General features: G+C 38.9%; 1 protein-coding gene across 1 annotated transcript in view; it reads left to right on the top strand.

The window, feature by feature from the left end:
* GRIP1 (glutamate receptor interacting protein 1) overlaps positions 1 to 26,709 on the top strand; it is a 364,416-nt gene that overhangs the window by 299,263 nt on the left and 38,444 nt on the right. The window contains 4 exon segments of the mRNA XM_079142206.1: positions 5,801 to 5,881; positions 11,515 to 11,584; positions 13,204 to 13,349; positions 24,934 to 25,078. Of these exon segments, the coding sequence (XP_078998332.1) occupies positions 5,801 to 5,881; positions 11,515 to 11,584; positions 13,204 to 13,349; positions 24,934 to 25,078 (442 nt within the window).

Genomic DNA, 26,709 nt, shown 5'->3' with positions numbered 1-26,709 from the left:
TTGACATGCAGTGACTGAGTCCTTTGCTTGGACACCTCTTCCCTGATACATCCTGGGTGGTTTGCTCATTTTATTCAGGTCTTCGTTTAAATGCTGCTCACTCAGAAAACTCTTCCTTGATTCTCTGTCCCTCTCTTCCTGCCCAGATGGATGACTCTTAGCACTTATACTCTGATAATATGTTGTAGAAGATACTGTTTATGAAGAAGGTCAAATTGTTTGGGTCATTCCACTACTGAAAGGTAGTGAGGAGGTGCTGCTGCTGAATGTCCTACTGTATGTAGGATTCATAGTTCCGCGCAACAAAGGCTGTCAGTAGGGCAGACGTACAGGAATCTGCTCTGATTGTTTCATAGTGGTAACTCTAACATTTTTCTCTCTTTTCCAGTAGAAAAATCTAGCCATGTCAGGATTTTGTGGGTTTTATTCACAAATGTACTCTGAGCTCCCAAAATCATGTACCAAGCTCTTGATCAGTACTTGGTGAATGAATGAATGGATGGATGAAGTGCAGTTGGAGGCTGGGTCAGGAACTTCAGTTTGCATCAAGAACTGAGAGCAAACCCACTTTGTCTGGGGTTCCTGGTCTCAGAGCTGCTTCTTTTGCAGTCTGTTCTGTTTGTCTTTGTAGACAAGTTTTCTCTGCCTTTTTTTTTTTTGTGTGCATTTTGGGCCCCTCTTTGCTAAGTGGACAGCCAGTTCTAACTTCTAACTCACAGGAAAGCAAATCTAGTGGGCCAGCTTAGGTTTAGTATCCCTCCCTTCTAGTCAACTGTGACCCAGCAGGAACCAGGTAGAAGGGCCCTGTCGGAATCCGATGGCAGTGAAGTTATGGTTTTCAAACAGGAAGTTTGCCCAGTTACCCCAGACATACTTACTACAATGACAGAACATTAGTGGTAAAAGAACTCTTATACTCCCATACCTTCATTTATTTATAAGAGGGGAACTGAGGCTCAGGTGGGCAACTCTAGGTCATACAGCAAAGTGAATGGTAGGTCCTAAAGCCACTGACTTGCAGCCCACATTCTCCATTTCACGTTACAGTAGCTGTAACAGTAGCTGTTTCATTAAAAAAATAAAATATGAATTTAAAAAGAGAGAAAATGTTAGAGTTACCACTATGAAACAATCAGAGCAGATTCCTGTATGTCTGCCCTACTGACAGCCTTTGCTGCAGGGAACTGTGAATCCTGCACACAGTAGGACATTCAGCAGCACCTCCTCACTACCTTTCAGTAGTGGAATGACCCAAACAATTTGACCTTCTTCATAAACAGTATCTAAGTATTAACTTGTGTTATATATGCATTTTTATTTTATGTGTAGCCTTGAAATTTGTTCATTGCTTAATGCATACTTAATGTGTATTTTAATATTTGCTGATTTAAGACTTTAATATCTTAAGTTTAAGGTTGCATCTATTAAACTTACTTTATTCAGTACCCATATTTAATAAGGAACAAGAACAAGAAACTTAAGGTCATCTTCCCAGCCCTTGTTTGTTCCAGAAAGCAACCCATTTCAGATCGATAGAGATGATCAAGAAAAAATGTGTTCCCATTGTCATTCTCTCTTCCCTTCTTCATGTCAGACATCACTGATGATGTGGCTCTTCTGCAGATACAGCATCAGAATCTTTAGTAAGACACCCTATTTAGTCATTCTTGATCTCCTGGAATCTATTGGAAACTGCTAGAATTTTTTTTTTAATTCTTTTTAGTTAGTCAAAAATTTGGGACAGTTGTTAGGGAATCCCTGGAAAGTGAGTTATTTCAAGACGGCCCTGTCCTGGACCCACTTCCAAATGTCTGGATGTCAGCCATTCATTTCTAAATGTGTTCCTCAGAAATTGTTTATACACTGATATTAATTCTCCCACCCCTGGGTCTCAGGGATAAACTACCACTATTTTAGAAGCATTTTAAATGACATAAAGGTAGTTAAAAAGCTTAACTCTGAATATACTTTTGCCTGTCTCTGCAAACAGATAGTACTGCACAAACATCACAGTAATGTTAATAGAATGTTTTAAGTTGAAAGTGCTCATAACACCATCACTCTGATAAATAAAACACTGTTTACACTCCTTTACCAAAATCCTTTATATGTATATGTATAATTTTATAAAGTTGTAGTATGAGCACAATTTACATTTTGCCTTTTTTGATTCTTTCAAACACCAAACTACCATGAATGATGTCAGAGCTACTTGAAATTTCTGCTCTAACTCTGAAGTTATTTTGTTGGAGAAAATATAGCTTTCTGTGCTGGAAAGAACTCTCAGTGCAAATCCTATCAAGTAACGCTTGCCACCGTTGCTGGAGCCCCATGCTTTCCTCTGAGGGGGGCAGTTAAACATTTGCACTCCTCACAAGGGGGCCCAACTGATGAATCAGGATATGATGCTTATCTTACTGCACCAACAATAAATGCTTCAGGCAGAAAAGTAGACCAATGGGAAAGAAGGAAACCTTTTTACCCAAATGTGTTTTTAATTATAGTATTAACAGAGATAAAACAAAACCAGGGAAGTGTAAAATAATCACTTGGGAGTCTAGCAAAATAAACATCATTTGTTCTCGGAATTATATTTATTTACTCTAAACCTGTTGTTTTTCCAATATTAGAATCTTTTCCTCTTTAGTTGTTTTGCTTTATAAAACCCCACATTAAATATGCTTTTGCTTTAACAGTCAAATAATCATATAAGGAAAAAATAACAAATATAAAACAAATCATGTTGGCATTTAAGGATTAAAATGAAGCCACAGTTTGATCAAAGAGATTCATTAGTTGATATTTGTTTATCATTATGAATATTTCAAATTTTACATAGTCAAAGTGATCCATTAGTGTTTTCCAGGAAGTGATAATATCCCCTCCAATGCCATTAACAATATTAATCTTGGTCAAGTTTCCCTGCTTTAAAAATTTATAAAAGCAAAATGTTGCTATAATAATTATTATAGATCAGTGTTCTCTGGCCCTTTTTTTTTTTTTTTTGTACACAAATGGGGTACATATTGTTTCTCTGTTTGTACATGAAATAAAGGCATACCATTTGTGTAGTCATACATTTTTCTAAGAACTCACTTGTATCAGGCCAGCATCGCAGGTAAAATGTTATATCCGTACAGAGATCCATAATCACAAACACACAGTACACTCCCCTCCCCTTTCACAGAGAGCCTTTTCTTACAACAGAAAAACTAAAACAGTCACACACACACAATGGGTTCCACAAATTGTAAGGCTTCCTATGCCACATGAATTTATATACATGCCACATGAATTGAAGAGTGAAGGGAGGAGGCCAGAGACAGAAGACTTGGCTGCACACTGAAAAAGGAGTGGCTAGAGATCCTTTCTTACAGGGGGCCTTCTAGAAGCCTGGAGGCTGAGGGGGGTGGGATTTTTATTGTGTTCTCTCGTTTAACACTCTTTGATGAACCTTCCTAATTGGAAGATGTGTACTCTCTGTCCACATAACCAAATCATTTATTCCTGCTATGCCTGTGAATACTTGGGTGGTGGATTTCCGCTGGTTCCCATCCCACTCCATCAGTGTGTTCTTCCAAGATCTTTCAGTTGCAAAGACAGAAGTGCACTCCAGCTAGTTTAGACAGAAAGGAGGCATTCACTAGAAGTATAGTTTGTGTTTCACAGGCAGAAGGGGCTACAAGCAGATGCCAAGGACTATGGAGGTCAAGCACAGGCCCTTCCTTCAAGACCTGGGACCTGGTGCTCTCTCCTCGTGCACACTGTCTCTTTCTTCCATCTTTCTGCAGTTTGACTATTGGCACATATGGGCAAAGTGTGCACACTTTCAAAGGTCCCATCTGCGCTGCACTGTGCCTGCTAACTCCAAATTCTTAAATGGTCACTTTGTGGGGAAAAAAAGGTGCCAATTAGCCTTATATTATTGGAGTGAGGAATAGGTCAGGCTCAGGAAAGAGATATCTCCAGGAAAAGAAGGAGTGGGAGAAATATTTGGGAAGTACTTGCAGTACTGGTAGTTAGGAAGGAGAAAAATCTATGTTTTTTACCTTCTTTTTTTTCTCTTTTTCTGTCCCAGTTTATCAAAATTAACAGATCTTTTTAAAATCTATTGGAAGAAATGCATAATAATTTTATCTATCTCAAGTCCTCTTGGAAAAATGAAAAAGATAAAAACTCTTTTTTGGGAGGTGGGTAGCATACTGGGGATTGAAATCAGGGGCACTCAACCACTAAGCCACATCCCCAGCCCAATTTCGTATTTTATTTAGAGACATGGTCCCACTGAGTTGCTTAGCAACTGGCCATTGCTGAGCCTGGCTTTGAACTTGCGATCCTCCTGCCTCAGCCTTCTGAGCCACTGGAATTATAGGCATGCACCACCGTGCCTGGAAAGATATAAACTCTTAATGAATAAGTAAAGAAATATATGTGGGTTCGCTTCCTGGCACATCAGAGTGTTATTTGTTGAGGACAACAGAGAAGTCAGCACTGGTCTGGTCTCAGAGAGAGAGTTGAATTTGAGCAAGTGGGAAAGGTAGCCAATTCCCTCCCATCCCTTAGAAGTGAATTGAAGAGTGAAGGGAGGAAGCCAGAGACAGAAGACTTGGCTGCACACTGAAAGAGGAGTGGCTAGAGATCCTTTCTTACAGGGGGCCTTCTAGAAGCCTGGAGGCTGAGGGGGGTGGAATTTTTATTGCGTTCTCTCATTTAACACTCTTTGATGAACCTTCCTAATTGGAGGATCAGATGCTGGTCTTGTAAAAAGTCTACTGCTTAAACTTCTCCTGGGAGAGGACAAAAGGCCAAGAAGAGCAATTTCAGTCAGGACCAGGAAGAGAGTACTACTTCCACGAGTCCAATCCTGGCTTTCATCTCTGCTGTGCAGAGATTCAAAGTGTGTTAAACACATGATTAACAAATTGGCCCGGGAGCCCGAGGGCCTGCGAGTTCTGCCCACACCACGCTGCTGTACTCAGATCTTCCTTCTGGGTGAGGAATCAGCCTTGAATGGAGATGATGAGGCTGTTAGGGGGCTTAGTTTGGCCATCCCACAATCCCTGCTTCCACTCACATTTCCTTTGTTCTTCAAATTTCTTCCTACACTTTTCCAAAACCTTCGAGAAGGGATTTTAGTCTTTAGCAACTTAGTATGAGTACATGTTATCCCTTTAGAGGTTATTTTCATGTATCACTAATTAAAGCTTTCCCAGACTGTTAAAGTAATTTTAAGTGTACACTTAAGCATGTGCAACAAGGGTTGGGGCCATAGCTCAGTGGTAGAGCACTTACCTAGAACCTGTGAGCACTGGGTTTGATCCTCAGCATGCCATAAAAATAAAAAAGTTATCAAAAAATTTTTCAAAAGAGTATGTAACAATTCCTTCTCCCAGATAGAGTCAGGTCTTGGTAAAATCAACTTAGTTCTATCAAGGGTTGAGAATCAGCCAGGGCACACTAGTTCTCTCTGTGTTGCTGCAATACTAGTTTACTTATTTCTATACTGGCTGGTCAGTATTTGCGCCCACCTCCAGTCTGTCCGTAGGATCTATAGACTATAGGGTCACTCTGGCTGCATTTGGGGCCTCTTGGGTCACTCTGTTTCAACTCTGCAGTCAGCATTCAGTATAATTGGTTATACGGCCAGTTATTGCTCCAGTTGCAAAAAGTTTTGAGTATCATCCTTGTTTCTACTTCTTTGGTTATGCTTTTCACTGTCAACACTATAAATTAAGGCACTTCTCCAACCCCAGATCCACAACTATCATACGAAACTCTTTGTTTTATTTTGAAATTACAGAGTCTGTCATCCCAAGTAGTGGAACATTTCATGTAAAGCTCCCCAAGAAGCACAATGTGGAACTTGGAATAACGATCAGTTGTAAGTAAAAGTATGAAATATGAAATATTTAAAACATGAAATCTTAAAGACATTAGAAAATTGGGTTGTTGAATGGTTTACAGGCATGGCGCATGTTTTCAGTGATGGCTGAGTGTTGCCGTCATGATGTAAAAGCATGGAGTTGGTCAATCCTCTAGCACTTACCTTTTGAATGGGGCCAGTCACCGAAACACTGTCTGATGCTATTTTTCTTTATAACATGGAAGTGAGGATATCTACAAAACACAGTTGTTTTAGGTATTGTATAAAATCATTTACTGCCTTACCTTGTATAGTGCCTAGCAAGTAAAAAGTAAGTTTTTAGTAAGTATGTTTCAAACTCCCCCATGAATAATTAAATGAATAAAAAAGTGTATATATAAATTCTTTACATTTTAGCATATTGTGGATTAAGTTTTATATTTAATTAATGCAATAAAACAAATAATATTTTTCACTTTTAAGACTATCTTTTCGTGTCTACTGTGAATCTATAATCCATTTCACAAGACTAAAACAAGGTCCCTTACTTTATTAAAACCCTGCATTCTTCCATGGCATTGAAGGTATGTTGGTTAACCAAACCAAAAGGAAAAGCAAGGTATATAAATGTGTTTAATTCGTTTTCTTCCTCAGGCTCTAATTTTATGACTAGTTTGGTAAAACAACTTTAAAAGTTTCCTCCCCAATGGACTTTCATAAAATGGAAATTGAGGGGAGCAGGATTTGTCCTTTTAAGATCCACAGACTCAGTTCATCCATAAATGTCCCAAGAAAATGAAGCAAATGATCATTGCATAAAGGTGAAAGGAGACACAGAGGCAATGACTGTGACCAGGAGGTGGTTGCCTCAAGAATGATGAGGCTGCATAAAAGTACCTCGGACACTGTCAGATAGCATTTATGTCCGTGGTTAAAGCAAAATAAATAAAAGGAGTTCTCAGTTGGGCAGTATGAAGGGCGACTGTCCAGTTTCACTTTGATGATATAAATTTAACGCTAAAAATGCAATTTTATTTATAACTGATAAAACATGCATATCTACTACACCACCAGAAAGATTGGTTCTGCAATTCAGAGAAATGTTAAGAATAAGAAGCCATATATATGAGAGGGGATCTATATTCCTCCATGTCCCAGAGTGGCCTACTGGGAGGAAAGTAGAAAGACAAATGAGATTTTGGCGACTCCATTCCTATTTTAGGTGTGTCTGAAGTCATTTATACTCTAAATTGGATCTTTTGATCTCTAAGAATGCTGTGAAGCAAATATGGTTTGTGATTATTCTGTCAACAGCTGATCATGACTTATGATCCCCAAAACATTTAGGGTTCAAAGTGGCTTCTGCAACCCCACATAACTTTAGGGCAATTTTCATTTATTCTGTTTATTCGTTCCATTCCTTCATTCCACCATAACTGACTGCTCAGGTGGTATCCCTTGAGGTGCACATGGTGTAATCTCTTGGCTCTGCCCAGAGACCTGCCTTTGCTTCTGTTCTTCCCTTCTACCTTCACACAGTCAATACATCCTGCCCGCTATGTTCCTGTGATAGATTTCAGGAGTAAATGCCCTGTCCAGACAGATGGTTCCTGCTGGTGGATATTTTGAAGGCATCACCTCTGTGGAAACTTCAACCATCACTGCTGGTTATTTTACTTCCAATTTTTTTATTTAGGAAAATGGTCTTTGGTTATTTTATGTAATAAATTTAATCTTTAAAAATCATATAAATAAAAACATGATTCATTCACTAGCCATCAAACATATCCCTGTGACATCTTTTTCAAAAGAATAGACATTGATCTGCTCAGCTTGAGATGTAGTTACATACATGCAGCTGCACAATATTTGTTTATTCGCATGTGGAGATCTTCAAAATTCTGTCTTATGATTTTTTTTTTGTATGTGCCAACCATTACTGCTAAAACTGACTTTAACACCGATAATGGCAAAACCCCAAACTCCGCCCCCCAAGAATGACTTGAATTGTAGCCAGCCATGAGCAAATGCTACTCATGGAAGCTGGAAGTGCTGTACCACTGCTGGATGGAGAAATGACACACAAGCCTGTCACACGTGCTTGCCAGTCCTTCCAGAACTACAGCCCCATTTATGCTACTAATCATCACTATGCTGAGTTTGTGTCTCCTCTTGGAACATGCTTATAATTTGCCAGTTGAGAAAGCACAACTTGTGATAAAAGGGGTGTGGGGGGGATAAGGCCAGAATCCATTTGTGTTGCTACAAAATAGCAAATTCCCACGGCCTGCCATAGTTCCTGGCACATACAAGGTGCTCATTTAAACCTGTATTCATTAAGTGAATGAATAAGAAGTCTTCATGAGCAAACAGTGTTGTACTAAGCCCTTTTCCCTCCAGGAAACAAGCCTTGACAGATGATAAATACAGATGTTTGTGCACAGACTCTTGAATGAATTGAGGAAGCCTTGACTTGGACAGTGATCACCTGATTCCCTCGCTCTCTCTGTCCCAGTTTCCTCACCTATAAAAGGGTGTACATATTTCCTCCTGCACAGCATTGACAAGATTAAGTGGGTTAGTGTATGTAGAGTGCCTAGAACATGTTGTGAATCCTAACATTAGTATAATGACATTAGGATAATGATGACCATTAGTTACTTTGCACACAAGAGCCTTGTGCAATATTTTAAACCCAGCTCTAGACCACAAATTCTAGTGCCTACTCTAAATTATACATCCTAAGTTAGGAAATCCAGGGACCCACTTCCCTAACACACACAGGTACTATGAGTGAAAATGAGGTATGTAAAGGATTCATTGATTTTCCTCACCATCTTTACACAAAATCCCTTTCTATTTACTTGTGAAAACTCAGAGTACCAAAAAAGGGCCCTTCATCCAGGGAAACATCCCATCAAAAGCTTTATGGGGCACCCTCCAGACCTCATCAACCAAGAAACAAGTCCCTGAGTGAGGACATGGCGGACAATTTTAGACTAATTTTCTTAAGTTCCCAATGAAACCTTGACAGCACATTAGCATCAGACATTACTTTTATGGATGTTATTGCTATAGTTGGAGTGATTTACTGTAGCAAATAAAGTGGATGCAGTTTGGGACTGGAAGCCACACCCAGACACCCTCTCACCCAGTTAGTCAGAATCATAGCTGTTACCTTCCTGCTTTTCAAGACAGAGAACCCTGGCTGTCTGTGTCATGTGCCATTGTCAGTAAAGCCCTTCTAATAAAACAAAATTCTGAGATTTTGTTTTGGGGGTTTATATGGACCTTATGCTAGGCATGGCACTGTGCAGTTCTATGTGTTTTCTTATTTAATACTCAAAGCAACCCCAGGACCTCTGTCCCCATTTCACAGAAAGGACAGTCCAGCTCAGCTACATAACCTGCCCAAAGACCCTGAGATAATAAAGGGCCAAGCAGGCGTCCAAAACCATTTCGTCTGCCTTAACCTTGGCTTTACTCTCACGGCACACCTCTCAGCCCTGTCGCCATCTGATTGATGAACCTTCACAGATTCTGTACCAGAAAAGCAAAAGGCAGCAATTTTTTGAGTGCAGCTAATTTGTTGGATTTCCTTTTTGGTTGTGACTGAATTGTTTGCAGAAATAAAGGCTTGCTTTATTTTTTAGAAAATCATGAAGTAGCCTTTATGACAAGCACAACAGATCTGTCATTCTCCCCCTAAGTCTTCCACACATTTAGAAGAGAATGGTTCATGGGTTTTGCCAACTTTGCAATAAAAAACTTTACTCAGTGCTCCATTTCAAATCAAATAACCCAGTTTACTTGCCATACTTTGTATATACGGTTGCAATTAAAGCAAGGCTTAATGAGAAACACAGAGAGAGGGACAAAGAATTTCTCCATAGTAGCTTTGTTTTTTCATCAAACTCTTTGAGCCAAATGCCTTCACTAGCAGAATAAGTTCCACCAATGACTGGATGTTACAGAGCGTTCTTGAACCACTTCATTGATTTCCATTTAATTTCAGAATTCACAAGAGTGTACTTGTCTTCAAAAACAGGAAAAGTTTTCAGACAGTATGGTTTTCTACATCCTCTGACACATTTTTTTTTTCTTTTATGTTGTTTTGGTTTTTGTTTTCTTTTGTTTGAGTGTAGGTTTGAACCTAGGGCCTCATATATGCTAGGCGAGCACTCTACAGCTGTGCCCAGAACAGTTTGCAATTCTGACATGAGTAAAAAATGGTAGATTTCTCTAGAGGAACTATATCAAATCATTGACTGAGGACTTAAATAATGAATTAATTGTAGCAAATAGAACAGTTTGTATTCTTTGCCAGAAGCTAAGTATAATGATTAAATGAAGTCTCATTAGTATTTACTGTGTACTAATTTAAACAGTGAGTCAGGTATTGATATTTGTGTTTGCTTTTTTAAAAAAAATATTATGTTAGATATTAAACCATCTGTTCTTGTACATAAACTTTTTCCTGGGATTCAGATGGGATTATGGGATATAACATGGTTCTATGATTATTATGGGTTTATCAGACTGTTTATCATAAAATCTTACTTTAGGGACCTCTAAATGGTCTCTAAAAGCATATTATTCCAGGCTTCAGGTTGGCAAAACATCTCTCAGAGGCCAGTTGTTTTTTTGCAAATATTGAATATGGTTAATTTTAGTATCAAACTCCTAAATTACATGTAAACTTCCTAAGTCAAGATGATTTTTTGTATGTAGGTGGACTATAACTCATTTCCAGAGGTAATTCTAAGTGAACTCAGTTCTAATTGGTTTTCATACTTATCAAATGGAAATATTCCTAAGAAAATTTATAAAACCTAAAACTAACTAGTATGCAGAATAATAGCTTCAATGGCCAACCTAATCAAAGTTATATCAGAATATATGAAAATTTAGTTAACCAGCACTAAAATACTTACTACAGTCATTAAAATAAAATAAAACAGTCTTATTTCACTTAGCATGATATTCTCAAATTCCATCCATTTATCTGAACCAAAATGCAGTCTGTAAAAAATAAAAATTAAAAAAATAAAATGAAATAGTCATATTCCAGAACATTTCAGAATGATATGAATAGATGTGAATTTGTGAGCAAAAGTTAAAGATTTATAGCCCACCTACCGAAAGATTTCTTTCTGGGGGAAAAAAGAAGAGCTTCAAATTAGCACTTCTTACCCATTCTGCCTCCTGCTTCACCTGAGTAACAAGGCACATCCCCATCAGCAGTGGTGTCTCCTCCCTGGAAAGGAGTGCAGGACAGGTTGGGAGAAAGAATCACCTATCAGCAGCACTAAGGGAAGTCCCAGTGGATTCTAAAATTCTCCTATTGAGCTACCAATCCGTCAGTTTCTCCCTGGAGAATCACTGATTAAAATAGATTTAAACCTGATGGACAGCTCTCCAATTGCTTTTTCCAACTGCAACGTTAAATGACTTTGCTTTAGGGTTTAAGTTTATACGTAACATAAACATTGTTGTAGATATTATGTACACCTTTTCTAATTCATTTACTGATTATGTTTGCTTTGCATACAAACTCTAATTGCATTAATGAAAGTTATTATAAATCAGGGGAAATGTACTGGGCAAATCATGGATATAAAGATATGATTGTCTTATGTTCATAATTACAGCACCATCAAGTAGAAAACCAGGGGATCCCCTTGTCATTTCAGATATCAAGAAAGGGAGTGTGGCACACAGGTAAGGAAAGGTATTTTCTGGTTTATTCCAAGACATCTCTTAATTGAAGCAAAAATGACCCCTTCCATCCCAAGGCAGATCTTGCTAATGAATCACTGTTCTCAGTATTGTATAGGCAGAGTCCCTATTAATCAATCATATTTGATATACCTGGTAGCAATGGTTATGTAGATATTCCCCTTATATCAATTTATTTCTCCACCCAGAGCAGACAAGAATCAACTAAAAATGATTTTCAGGACCTTTCATGAGTTTAGTGTGGGCTCTTCTTCATTGGTCATCTTCCATCTTTGATTTTCCAGCCAAAATCCTGAAATTAGCCCCAATTATGAGAGGTACTCCGCATAGACATGACAGCTCATGGAACAGTGTTGCTAGATGTCAGAATATCCTCCCTGAGCACACAAGATCTATGAGCATTAGCGATGTTCATGTCTCCTATTTGGCTCATATTCCACTAAAATCAGGGAGTCTCAAACTTTTATTTCACAGATAAAACTACTTCTTAAATGATTGAAAATATTGATATAAGACTATTCACTTTCCTTTTATTTTTCCATTAAGGACTTCAAAAAAAATTCCATTTATTCCACAAGCATGTCATTAAAGAAGTATTTTAACATGCAAAAGGAAGGAAAGACATTGTATAAGTTTAAGTGGATAGGTCTAGACTTGGCTGCTGTGAAAAAGAAACTTACTGATCTCAAGGATCAAACAAAAAAGAAGTTTGTCTCTCATAAAACAGTTGGGAGGTAGGCAGGCCATCCAGGGCTGGGGGTCACTGCTGGGAGAAAGTAGCAATTCCTCTTTCTTGACGGTCATCCCCGTGTCCTAAACACAGGCAGAAGGTAGTGGTTGGAGAAGGGCTAAGAACATACATTTTTTAGGAGGTTACTCAGAAAAACAAAGGGGAAATGGATATTAGGAAGCAATTAGCATTCTCTATCAAAGACTTGATACATAGAGGACGGTTCTTACAAATATGTGTGCCTATACATGCACACACATACAAACACACGTGCCCAACATTCTCGTTATTTTTCTCATTTTATCATGGACCTTAAAAACTTTCAACAGACTTTTATTTGTTCATTGTTAGTGTTAGATTCTAAGAGGCCACTTTCCAAAAAACTATCATCAGATTCACCTACACCTTTTCTCCCTCTTCCAGACACTTGCAGAAATGGTAGAGATTCCAATTCTGGAGTTCCCTCTAACTCCATCCTACCTTGACTTCCCCCACTCTCTCATCCTCTCCTACTATTTGATTACCAAGTGGTTCAACAGTGTGGAAGAGCATAAGGACTCAGAGGTCTCTGCAAACCCCAGCTCATTACCCCACTTCCCAGGAACCTTGGACTTTCTTAGTGAAGCTTATATGGATGCCCCGTTTAACTGACAAAAGCATTTTTAAAATGTTGTACTACTCAGCAATTTAATGTCACATCAGCCATCCCAAACAAGGCTGGAAAAAATGGGGTTTGTCAATAAGTGCAATTTAAAAACAGTTTGAAGAAACTCTTTTCCTCTGAAGATTACCATAATGCTGCATTATGCTAATGCCTCTTTAAATGGCCTGCTTAAGTGTTCATCATGTGTTACTCTGCATTTATTCGCAGAACTGGAACCCTGGAACTTGGGGATAAATTACTTGCAATTGATAACATCCGGCTGGACAACTGTTCCATGGAAGATGCAGTTCAGATCCTCCAGCAGTGTGAAGACCTGGTGAAGCTCAAAATCCGCAAAGATGAAGATAATTCAGGTATTGATGGCATCCTTACTTATGACTGATTCTTCTAACTGTCCATCTGTCAAAATATAGTAGAGCTTGATGTTTTACACACAACAGCTGGCTAGCGACATCGCAGCAATGTTTTTGATGTAGTTAAAAGAAACTTTAAATAGTGCATTCAGGGTATCGTATAAATTTTAAATGATGTAAAAAAATTTAGTAATGGTGCATTTAAATTAAATAATTGAGGTATTTTTACTATATATATTATTGTGTTTGTATTAAATAATTTTGGGGGATGCAAACTGAATCATCACCCAATATCACAGTAATACAATGGAATTAATCATTTCCAAGTCTTCGTTGATATTTATGTTACATAATTATATCCATAGTGACTGTTGCATTTTTACTTAACTTTACAGACATTTTACCATTTACAAGACCTTCATATCTGTCTGTTTTTCACTGCCTGTAGTTTATTTACCATTCTTTTATTCTTAAATTGCTTTCAACTGCTTCATTATCGTAGATAGTAGATAGCGCTATCATAGATGTTCATGCATAGATACCTTTGTTCAACTTTTCTTCTTTTGAATTATTTCCTTAGAAAATATTTCCAAAAGTAGGATTGCTGAGCAAAAAAAAAAAAAAAAGGAGACTTGTGATTTCTGATACATCTTGTGCCATGTTGCATTCTCAGGGTCCAGTACCATGTGAATGCAGTAGGAATGGAGTGATGCTTCTCAGAATCTAGCAGCCCTCAGAATTGCCTCTGGGACTTACAAAAACACAAATTTCTGGGCCCCATCCCCAGCTGGGGCCTGGCGTTCTGCATTTCTAACATACTTCCAGGTGGTGCTACTCAGTCATGTGAAGAGCACACTTTGAGTTGGCACTGCAGAGGGAGCCCATTGTCTGTGATAACAATTTGGAGCTAAATGAAAAAAAAAAAAAAAAAAAAAAAAAAGTTCATTAATTGAAAAAGTCAGATAATGTGAAGAATTATAGAAAATGATAAATATTCAAAGCATAAATAGTTTTAAATTTTGCCAATCTTATGGGTAAAGTCAACTTTCCTATGAATAGAATTCTGCTGAGTATAGTTAACAAATCTTTGTCTAAACTATATGCATATAGTTCATGATTTTCAGTTTTATTTTACTCTTTAAATTAAATGTTTTTAAACTGATACATAAAAACAAAAATTATGCCTATTAATGTGGTAACATGTTTTAACACACATATTCTTTATGGAATGTTTAACTGAGGTTAAACATCTATCTCCTCAAACATTATTATTTTGTATGATAAAAACTTCCAAAATCCTTTGTTCTACTTTTTTGAAATGTATGGTACATTGTTATTATCTATTGTCCCCCTACTGCACAATAGCACACCAAAACTTTTTTGCAGTTTTGATTTTAATGCAGTGAGAATTTAAAGCAATTTTATCACTTACTTCACTTACATTTTTATTTTCTCCAATGCTTTAGAGTTTTTCTTCTATTTAATTAACAATACATTTTTGCCTGATGCATTTGATTTTGTTTTTATGGGACAACTATACAGATTCTTTATATAATAACAAGTATAACTGGCATAAAAAGCTTGGAATAAGCACAATTGATTCTAAACTTTTAACATTGCAGTTCCAGGAAGAGCAGGAGTGGAAGGGTACAGGGGAACTAGAAAAATAAACCTATTTCTCAGGAGAATTTCATAGCATTAGTCTGTATATTTTACAATGGAAAGCCACAATTAATTCCAATAAAGTAAAAACTGGGTACAATGTAGTTAAATTGTTTAAGCAAGGACTGGTTATAATATAGATATATACATGTAATTTTATTCCCACTGTATTAATCGGCTTTCTATCACTGTGACAGATTACCTGAGGAAGTAAATTTATAAGATGGAAAGGTTTGTTTTGGCTCATAGTTTCAGAGTTTTCAGTTCATGGTTGGTTAGTTTCAGTGTTTTGGGGCCTGTGGTGAGGCAAAACATCATGGCTGGAAACACATGATAGAACAAAGCTACTTACCTCATGGTGCCCAGGAAGCAAAGGGAGAGAGGAGAAGGGGCCAGGTGCCAATACCCTTTCAAGCACATGACCCCAGTGACCTAGCTTCCTTCAACAAGGCCCCACCTCCTAAAGGTTCCACCCCATCTCAACAGTGCCACAGACTGGCAACCAAGCCTTTATCATTTAAGATTGGGGGGACATTTAAGATCCAAATCATAGCATTGACCAGTAATGAATTATCATCCACGTTCTGGAATCTTCCCATCAACCACCTAGGTCTAGAGTTCATGGTCATGTCAGGTCATGTGTTAATGCTTTTTATTCAAAGTTTAAAAAAATTAGTCATTATATTGATCAACATGGTTGGTAATGATGATTATATACAAATATATTTTATGACAATGTTTAAAAATATGCATTCATCATTTCTCAAGCAACTGATTTTCTATGCCAACATTTGCATTCCTCTTCGTTTGCGCTGCTTCAATTGCACTTGCTTTTGGGGATTTATTTCAAGAGAGGGCTAAAGCCTCCAGCATCATCTGGGTTCCATCCTAGCGAAGAGGCAAAGCCCTGTGGAGAAAACTATTTTGCATGATTTGCCCAGCTAAGCAGATCTTGTCTACTTCCTTGCACAGTGAAAAAGCCAAGCCAGAGATGAATATGTATGGTGTATACAGTTGGCAGTGTGTCTCATTTCAAAGTCCAGCTGTGCAGATGTATTGGCAGGGATTTCAGAGACAACAACAGAGCACTTGGAAAGCTAAATCTTAGTTTCAGTTGCTGATTTCCTTTGTCTTATTTTTGGGCTTTATACCTTTCTTCTATAATCCTTATACCTAATATTATGGTAATTATCATGCTTATTAAGAGTTTTTTAACTTTTAAAATGACCTATTTTTAAAAATTCTAAATATTTCCATTAAAAAGTACACATAGAAAAAATAAAACTATAAATATCGATGTGAGGGATATATTTACCCAAACCAAATTTTCTCAAATTGGTATACCAAAAGGTAGGTGCATTCAGACAAGTTTTTATAACAGATCACTATTTGAAAATTATCATCTGAGTATCAGTTTGGAAGAATTAGGATGACCCTCATATCCTCTTCCCTTAGGAGAGTGAAAATATAATTTGAGTAACTAAATTCTTTGTTATTTAGAGATAGCAAGCGGGAAGAACCCCCATCATTAAAAATGTAAAACCTGGTCACAGATTACTTCAAGATAGTCTGTGTAATCTTAAAGCACAACACTTAAAATCAGACCTGAGGTTAGAGTCTAGCTCTGCTGTACTTGAGCTGGGGAAGTTTGGGCAAGTTACTAAACCTCTCTAAGATTCAGCTCTATTTCCAATAATGTGCATGTAAAAGTATGCATCCCCCTCAGAGAGCTGTTGTAACCTGGACTGGCTGTCAGTGTTCAGTGAGTGGGGAGTGTTTTTACTATAAGAATCTCCTGAAATCTCTTTCCCTACACTTATTCTGATCCTTGATCAAGATACCACTGAGTGGAAGATAAGCACCTATCATCAGGAGAGTGACTAATTTGGGAACTGTGATATTGTTCCTAATCTGAAATTATGCTGGTAATTTGAATTGTCACACTGAATTGTTCCCATCCTTTGTCTCAATACTTCTGAATGGTAATATTCAGTGTACATACATCCTCTACCCCTGAAAAATTGCTCATACTAATACTGGACTTTCTCTACCCTAAGAGTTTTCCCTTTCTTTCTTTAATTGCCTGCTCTTTGCCATCCTTTGACAACAGGAGTCTATAACCATGCCTGATGCAACCTGACTTCCTAAGCTAGCCAGTACCTCAACAAGTTTCAAAGATGTTGCTTCAAAATGTCAGCATTTCTCCTAGGCGTACCCATCTTGTTATTCTGCCATTGACCTTATGCAAGGAGATGGTGGGATGATCCCATGTGTTGGTATAATCTTTGGTCTTCAGCCATGCTATCAGCATTATTTGGAGTCTATGAGGTGGCAGGAACTGTGCTGGGGACTCTTAAATAAAGAGGGCCCAATCTCTGCCCTTAAATTAGTCATCACTCAACAGGAGAAACAGAAGGAAACCTGCCTTTAACAGTACCATGAATATTCTCTGTGTTTACATACCTGTTAAGAGAATGGTGGGGCATCTTTTTGAGCATAGGGAGCTTGAGGAGATGAGTCTAACCGGCTTAGTCTCCAAAGTGTGGGTCCTGCCCAGGCAGGACAGGAGAGAGGAAGTGAGGCATATCTCCATAGGCAACCATGGCTGAAGCCTAAAGTGTAAGGACATGGTAGTGGGTGAGATGGGAAGCCCACTGGAGACAAACCATTATGGGCCTTGCAAAAACCATCTTAAGAAATGGGAATTTTACCTTGAAAGCCAATGGGGGATGGGGCCACCAAAAGACTTACAGCAGGGAAGTGCACCCATACTGTTTGGTTAGTGACCACTCATTTTACTAACATGTTGAATGAGTCTGAAATAACTGTTTCCAACCCTGTAGAATTAAATAACCAAGAACACTAGACTGGTTTCCCATCTGACAAGCTGGGAAACTTGAGCCCAATAACTTCTCTGAGCATCAGTTTCCTCATCTATAAATGTCCATTTTATACCTACTTTGCATGGCTGTTTTAAGGATCAAAGGAGTTGATTATTTTAGCAATATTGTTTATACCTAGTGAGGCCCAGCGAATGGGTAAAGTCATTATGAAAATGTTTTTAAAATTAATTTTAGCTTTACTTAATCACAGGCAAATCTTTAGGAACACTGGGGTGATAGGCATTTTTCTCCCTCTAGATTCAGTCACCATTCTGCCTTTGTAAGCTCTTGTTTGTCATCTTTCATCATCACAGGAACATACCCAACTAGAGACAAAACATTCTTGTGAGTCCAAAGCTCCAAGATGATGGCTGCTACTCAGTCCCCAGGTCCACAGAGATGCAAATGACCCTCTCCAAGAAAAACCTGTTGTTTCACCTTGACTGCATCTGGATCCCTGAAGCAAAGCTATAGAGACTTTTGGGGATCTGTAGGAAGAGATGGAGGTTTACAAATCTATCCCATATAGTTTACAAGGATCTGCTTTGTATTACTGCCTTTCTGTCAATCAGTTACAAAGCTTTAATGATTTCTGTCTTGATTTAAATGATCTTGCTTCATATATAGTGCTTGTTATTAGAGGCCATAAATTCAGTACTTTACTTTCATGAACTTGAATCCATATTGAAAAATATTTCCAGACAGCAGCTTGTCCCATCCACAGCAAATTATCTTTATACATTTCCAAGCACAGTCTCATGCAAATAAAGCCTTATTACCAGTTAAATCTGTCCTTCAGAGATTTGAGCTTTCAGATATATACATATACCTAAATTGGAGGAGAGATGCCTCATTATATGCTCCCAAGTATGATCCTGGATATGCTGGAAACACTAGAATAGGGTATCAGCAAGAAGCTGATTATAGGAAGCACCTATGATAGAAAAACAGAAGTATTCTTCCTTTTCTTTGTGCTTGATCTCTCAAAATAATACCGCTTAAACTTGAATGTGCACAAGAATCACCAGAGAGCTTGTGAAAACAGAGGATCAGCCATGGCACACATCTTTAATCCCAGTGTCTGGGGAGGCTGAGCAGGAGGATAGCAAGTTCAAAGCCAGTCTCAGCAATTTAGTGAAGCCCTAAGCAACTCAGCAAGACCCTGTCTCTAAATAAAATATAAGAAAGGGCTGGAGATGTGGCTCAGTGGTTAAGTGCCCCTGGGTTCAATCCTGGGTACCAAAAACAAAACAAAACAACAAAAACAAACCACAAAAAAAACCAGAAAGGCCGGCCCCTCCCCCAAAGTTTCTGATTCTTACAAGTTTGGGAGCGGACTGATAATTTGCATTTCTAACAAGTTCCCAGAAGATGCCAAAACTCTGGGTCCCAGGACACTTGAAGGGCTGTCACAAAGGAACCTACCTTTGAGACTTAAAAATTATCCCTAACTTAAAGAAGTTTGAATTCCATTCTTAAACACTCCACAACTCCTTGGAACTCTTCTGGTTCATTACTTTGACATGACCAGGTGAAATGGCCCTATGACAGGAAGGAAGCTATAGGGAGGATTTCTCTTAATGGTTTCTCAGGCCTGCCCAACTCCAAGAAATGTAGGCACACTCAAAAAAATTCATTTTTTTAGAGCCATCATTTTTAGTTGAAGTGAACTTTGATTGACCTGCCCGTGTCTGCCTTCCAAAGACTCTCTCCCGAATCCAAGCCTCCTGCTTGGCCACAGAAGCAGCTGCTATTGTGGATTCAAGCCAGAGAGCGTTCATTTTGTTAAACAGGCAGCGCTCAAGAAGCCTGAAAATAACATCGTAGATAAGTAATGCAGCAATTTTGCATCTGTTCTGTGGTCCCATTAATTTTCTTAACTAGAGCTGAGCAGAACAAACAAGTAGGCTGGCCCTCTTTCCTGTATTTCACTAATAGTTGTAAACCTTCTGTTGTGATATAAAAGCTGCTTATAATATCATTAACATCTGTTAAGGCTCACGTTGAAACTTACTGGTAATTCTGCATTTTTCCTTCTCAGAAAGTTTCTCTTCTGGCTGAATGCTCTAACTGCTTCTTTCTAAGCTTTTAAGCTGCAGCAGCCTCAAGGAGAGAGAACCTTGGAGTATTTCCACCTCCAAAATGGTCTGAGCCTTGCTTTCTAAATTGCAGTTAGTACTCTCCTCCTGAGTGCAAGGCCTTTCAGATGCCAGTTGGGCTAAAGCCCAAGAAGGCAGATGGAACTGGAAGTTCAGCCTGGAGCTGACTCTACACTCTGGGAACATGGATAGGAGGAAGTTCTAGGTTTGCTGGTCCCCAGGATGACAGCCTGGGTCTTAGCTTCACATGTTACAAGGGTCAGTTTGGCTTTGTGGTACCTGCCTTGAAGAAGGAAGGTAGACCTTGGCACAGCAAGGGTGCTCACTCAGGGCTCTCCTAGAGGTCTCTTCCTGGGAACCAGTCTTCACAGTAGCGTTCCTTTATGATTTTGCTCCTTTTAAGCATTTACTGAATTCTCCCTAGTGCCAGACATGCTGGGGGATATGAAGATAAAAACCTGTATTTTCAAGATGATCCTATTCTAAGGAAGGAAGCAAGAAAAGAGATCCATTAAGATGTAGAATGAAAAGTATATGGTGGAACATGCATTTTGATGAGGGCAAAAATTGGTTCTCAAGGAGCAAAGAATACTATAGTGATGACAATAGTTTGAGGCTTTCTGAAGCTCAATCCCTACCTGACTGAGTTTTATTCCTTACTATTTAATTTCTCTCATTCAAAAGAATTTAATTTTTTTCTCCTTTGTGGAAAGAATGAAAATAAAAAGTTGAAAAATACTAGAAGAGTGCATAGGGACTGTGAGGTGTCATAGGAAAGGCCCCTAGACCCAACCGAGGGGCCAGGAAGGCTCCCTGAAAAATAAGACATCTGAGTCTTGAAGTAGAAAAAATTCTCCAGAACAGATGGAAGAAGGATGTCTGTGCACAGGGAGTAACGTGTGCAGATTGACAGTGTTAGAAAGGTGCCTTTTACAGTCATCAATATTACAAGCAATAATAAATGCTGGAGAGGATGTGGAAAAAAGGAACACTTTTACACTGTGGGATTGCAAATTTGTACAACCACTATGGAAATCAGTATGGAGGTTCCTCAAGAGACTGGGCATGAAACTACCATACAACCTGGCTATACCACTCCTCAGTATTTATCCTAAAGCATTAAAGTCATCATACTGTGGTAATACATACATACCCATGTTTATAGCAGCAGCATAATTCACAATGGCCAAATCGTGGAACCAGCTTCAATGTCCATCAGTGGATGGATGGATAAAGAAAATGTGGTATATACACACAATGGAGTTTTATTCAGCCATAAAGAAGAATGAAATTATGTCATTTGCAGAAAAATGGATGGAGCTTGAGAACATTATGTTAAGTGAAATAAGCCAAACTCAGAAAGGCAAGGGTCATATGTTTTTTCTCAGTGGAAGCCAGAGGAAAAAAAAAGGAAAAGAAAGGAGAGGGTTGGATCTTATGAAAATTGAAAGATCAGTAGAGGAAAGGGAACAGAAGTGTGGGAGGCAGGAAGGGAAAGCAGAACTGGCCAAACTTTTGCTATATTGTGTCTATATACCAACATGTAACATGAATCCCACCATAGACTGCACCAAAAAAAAAAAAAAAAAAAAAAAAAAAACCATATATATATATATATATATATATATATGGAAGAAAAGAAAACTGCCTTTTAATGAATGGCAGTGATTCTGCAAGAAATGAATTAGGAGGTTAGATTGGGGAGAAAGGAAGGATGACGTGACCCTCTGGAGAGATTGAGGCTCCATATCAGCTCTTTCAAAGGGGGTTTCACTTTATTCATAAGGAGTTGGAAAACCAATGAAAAGCTTCAAGTAAAGAGTAACCTATCTAGGTTTATGTTTTTACAAAAATTCTGGAAGAAAAGGGAGAGAATTATGTGTTTGCAGCACTGAGGAGAATAGATGTAAAGTGAGGGTAAAAGCTGAATCTCAAGCAAGAAAACCACTGAGAAACCCTGGCTATGAAAAGCTGAGCAGAGCCAGACAGAGCCTCCTGGAGGGTAAATGGCACTGGGAGGCCTGGGAACCTTGCCTTGTGACCAGATGGGCCGTATGGTCTGGATAAAACCATGTGTGGGCAGCCACCACAATCATTGATGAAAAAAGAAAGCCAGACTAATTAAATACCTGTTTATTCAAGGCATCTGCATGGGGTTTTTCAAGAGAACTAAGATTACTTTCTTTTTAAGAAAAACTTAGGAAATTTCAAGTGTATATAAAAACAGAGGAAAATAATGCAATAAGCCATCATGCGTCAATCAGCATTAACTATTATTAACTGGTGACCAATCTTACTTCTTTCATAATCCCTCCCACATGCTGGATTATGAAATTCCAGGCAGCCTACCTTTTTTTTTTTGGTACTGGGGAGTGAATCCAGGGGCTCTTAATCCCTGAGCCTTGTCCCCAGCCCTTTTTGTGTATTTTATTTAGAAACAGGGTCTCACAGAGTTGCTTAGGGCCTCACTAAGTTGCTGAGGCTGGCTTTGAACTTGCAGTTGTCCTTCCTCAGCCTCCTGAGCTGCAGGGATTACAGGTGTGCACCGCCATGCCCGATTCTACCAATTTTTTATTTTTTATTTGTAAATTTACAATGTATCTCTGAAAGAAAGTCTTTTAAAACATATAACTAACATCATCATGTTTCAAAATAGTAGCAATAATTCTTAATCAAATATTCACTCAATGTTCACATTTCCCAGAAATGTGATTCAGATTTTCATATATATGTATATACAGATAGATGATAAAGAATGATGGACTTGCATCTCCACCACTATCTGAACTCACTGAGTTTTCTAACTATCGCTTTAATAGTTATAGTGATGCCTCAAATGCCTATGAAATATCCCCACATAAGGTTACCTGAAGGGACTTTCCTAAAACCCCTCTGCTCCACCTCTGATGTTATGTTTGTCATCTTTGTGATGCAAGGTGCAGAACTGTCCACAAATAACAGTGCTCTCTCTGGTTGCCTAGAGGATTAGCTAACTAGAACTGGTTCTCTCCAATCTCCCAGAGTGGGACTGACCCAAAGTCACCTGCCCATGGACCAACGTTCTTTTCCACCTGACTGAAGTTTCAACTGAAATTTCTTACAAGATCCTGAGTCTCCAGGTGTTGGGAAACTGCCATTTTCCCCAAATCCCATAAAGAGCTGATGCCCAAATACAGAATACCTGGGGCCCACCAACAACCTTGTTTTTATGCTTCCCTATATAATGTGTGCATTCAAGGGCCAAGTCTTTCAGTGGCATACCCAGCCACCCAGAGAGAGTGTCCTGCAGTAAATAATGCTTAACTAAGCCAGAATATACCTCTTGTTGCAGGCTGTAAAGTACATGTAATCTAAACAACCTATTGAGGTAGATCAAAACCAGTTCTGAAGGGTAACAAGATATACTACAGAAAAATGGAAGCTTTGACCTCTGCCCCTGATTTGATGACCCTGTACCCTGATGCTTCTTCTGGAGGCTTTGCAGATCATGACGAGCTTATTGGCCACAGCTTAAGCATGGAAGAAATTTATGAACCATATTAGGCTTGATATGGAGGATTCTCACCTGCTAATATAAATTTGAGTCAATTATTGCAGATTGGCATGCCCTAAGAGGAGAAGTTGATTTAATCATCTCAGTGTGTGGTAGATGGTCTTCAATTCTAAACATATGAACCTACAAGGAATAGAGTACTCAGAAAGTGAGGGTGATGGCTATACCCCAGAACCCCTGGTGTAGGGCCAGAAGTAAAGCAAATACTGATAGAAGAGGGCACATTGTTTCCCACATTACTCTATGGACTTTTCATTTTATATTCACCCTAATTATTCATTGCACACACAGATAATTGAATTGTTAACTCAAGCTTTTCCTTTCCTCCTCCTCTAAGAGTTTCATATCATAAATGAACAGCTGCTCTTTGCAAAAATGTAGCTTGCTGCTTTACTATGATACAGTCTGACTGTAAAAGCTGACTGCTTAAAGTAGCTACTGGACCATTTCATTCTATCCTTGGGTACAAACTGAAACAGCTCCTTAACCATTCACAGCTCCTAGCCTCAAGAAATAAACAAGAAATGCTCAGGAACTTTAAGCATGTCACAAGCAAATAAAATTCTTTGAGTTCTGAGACTTCATAATGCAACTGGGACACGGACACAGCACTCATGGGTGCTCATGATATCTTCTGGCCAGTGCTTGAGGTAGATCACATTCAGAAATGTCTTCCTTCATGCAAATGCTGAATAACCAAAATTAGCACAGGACAATGTGGCACCCTGGCATGAGCTCCTGAAACATAGCTTAGGACAGTTGTTACTCTCAAGAGCAAAGGATCATTCAAGCCTCTGTTTTAATACCCATGAATTCATCCATAAGGCACATTTCAAGACACTATCTGTAGGAGGATATGTAAGGGAGTCTCAATTTCCTGCTATTGTCTTTTAGTTAATCTAAGTCTCAACCATGTTTTATCACATAATCCAACCCTGAGCAAAATCACCTTTCCTGCATCGAGAGTTTACATGTAAAGCTTGAAAATGCGAACTCCAAGACCAAGCTCTTCTTTGTGACAGGGTAACCCTCTCCTTCCATAGTACCTACTCAGCCAGATGTTTATTCCACAGGTATTTAGCACATACTTACCAAAATGCTAGGCCAGCACTGTGCCTAAAAGTTCTGCAGCCCCAGTTAGGTGAATCACTCACAGATTGAAAAGCAAATCACTAGGCTGTGTTCTCCTTCACTGACACTGACAACTATATCTCTACATTATAATGTAAAATTCTATTAAGGAACTGCTACTTCCTAAAGTCATTATTTTCTGAGATTTAATGCTTTGATGGTGATGTTTCGAATTTCCTACTTTATATATGAATATGTGTCTTATTATTTTGCTTTTTCCAAAGAAACCAATTATGATTCCTTGGCATTTATTGCAGATGAACAAGAAAGTTCCGGAGCAATTATTTACACTGTGGAGCTGAAGCGCTACGGGGGGCCCCTTGGCATCACAATTTCAGGAACTGAAGAGCCATTTGATCCTATAATCATTTCAAGCCTCACTAAAGGGGGATTAGCTGAAAGGTAAAATATGAAAGAACTGCTATAATTACCTGCATCTGAGAGGGGCTTCCTTCCTCCCAGCCACACAAAAAACATGTTCCCCTCTCCTGTTTGTTTATCTGTTGACTTTTAAATCTGCACGGAGGATTGATTTCAGAGCTGGAGAACTCTCAAGCACAGCTCTGACTTGACTTTGAGGGGCATTTTGCAGGCAGTAAATGATGTCATGGGCTTAGCGTTGATATTACTCTCCAGAAATGTATAAACTGACCACTGTGAATTTATGTTGTGTCCATTTTGGGGAGACTCAAGTTCAGAGAGTTTAAGTCTTATCCAATTCAATTCTGCAAACATTTGCTGAGCCTCTGCTTGCTGACAGCAGGTTCTGTGCCTGGCTGCCATGATTTCCAAAAGAATGATACAGGCTTCATCCTCAGAGATTACAGGATACAAAGTGACCCATCTGAATGGTGTGGGATGTTCTTGTAGTGTGGGATGTTCACCTGTTCCTTTGCCAATGATACACACACCTCACCGACTCTCCACCCTCTCTGGAATCACATTTCTTTCTGAGATGTGTTGTTGGACATAGAACAAACCCTATAGCCAGATCTGTTCTCCAGTGACCTAGCTCAGGAATGCACACAATGTTCATGCTGACACTTGAAGACAGTGACTTGCAAAATTGAAACAGCATTGTGGAATTTTGGAGCTGCAAATACCTTAGAAATCAGCTTTCCAACATCGTCATCTGAAAGATGAGGAGACTGACCCAGCTTATGAAGGGTCGGACATCAGAATATCTGATATTCTGATATTCTGATATTAAGCAGACAGAACATAGTATTGCCAGGTGGCCTCTTCTCCTACATATCTCTGTTAGGGAGCCAAGAAAGAAAAAATTACTATTGATCTGATACAGTGAAAAGTTTATGGCTTACAACCTAGACCTTTTGTAAACTAAAACTCTTTATGAGAGAGCTTTTCTCCCACCTCCCCTGCCCGCCAGTGGCGGGGGGGGGGGGGGGTGGCGGGGGGGTGGCGGGGGAGAGATCCTTAAGAATAGATATAATAGTAGACTTCAGTACCCCCTCTTAGCCTGTGTGCCCATAAGTCACCTCTGTCACCCCAGTTGCTGCTGCCCAGCACCTCTGCCACTGGCCGGGAAGCAAGCTGTGACCAGAACACCCATCACCAGCAGCTCCTTGAGTTGAATAATCTTTCACTGACTGTATTTAGAGTGAGCCAATCCAACCAGAGGCTGGTATGTGGACTTCAGACTCTCCGGCCTTCATTCCAGAGTAAAGAGCTGAGTTTTCATATCATCCCTGAACTTCTCTGCTGAGTCTACTCCTTTCCCACCCAGTACTTCCCTGTGAAGACAGATGTGGTACACATCAGGATTGTAAATGCCAATCTACTAGCTCAGAATTGGATGTGGATGGGAAGAGAAAAGATCTAAGTTTATTAGCTTGTTGATCAATAATTTATTTTCTTAATCCACATCCCAAGCAATATGCCAAACCCTTGACATGCCTTCCTATTTAATCTTCAGGGCTTCCTTGTGAGATGATTGTCTCCATCATAATGATGGTGAACTGGTACCCAGCGAGGTTAACATAAGGTACCAGATCATACTAGGGATGACTCTG

This window comes from Sciurus vulgaris (genome assembly GCF_902686455.1).
Source record: "Sciurus vulgaris genome assembly, chromosome: 5".
Taxonomy (NCBI): domain Eukaryota; kingdom Metazoa; phylum Chordata; class Mammalia; order Rodentia; family Sciuridae; genus Sciurus; species Sciurus vulgaris.
This window is presented reverse-complemented; position numbering and strand designations above follow the sequence as displayed.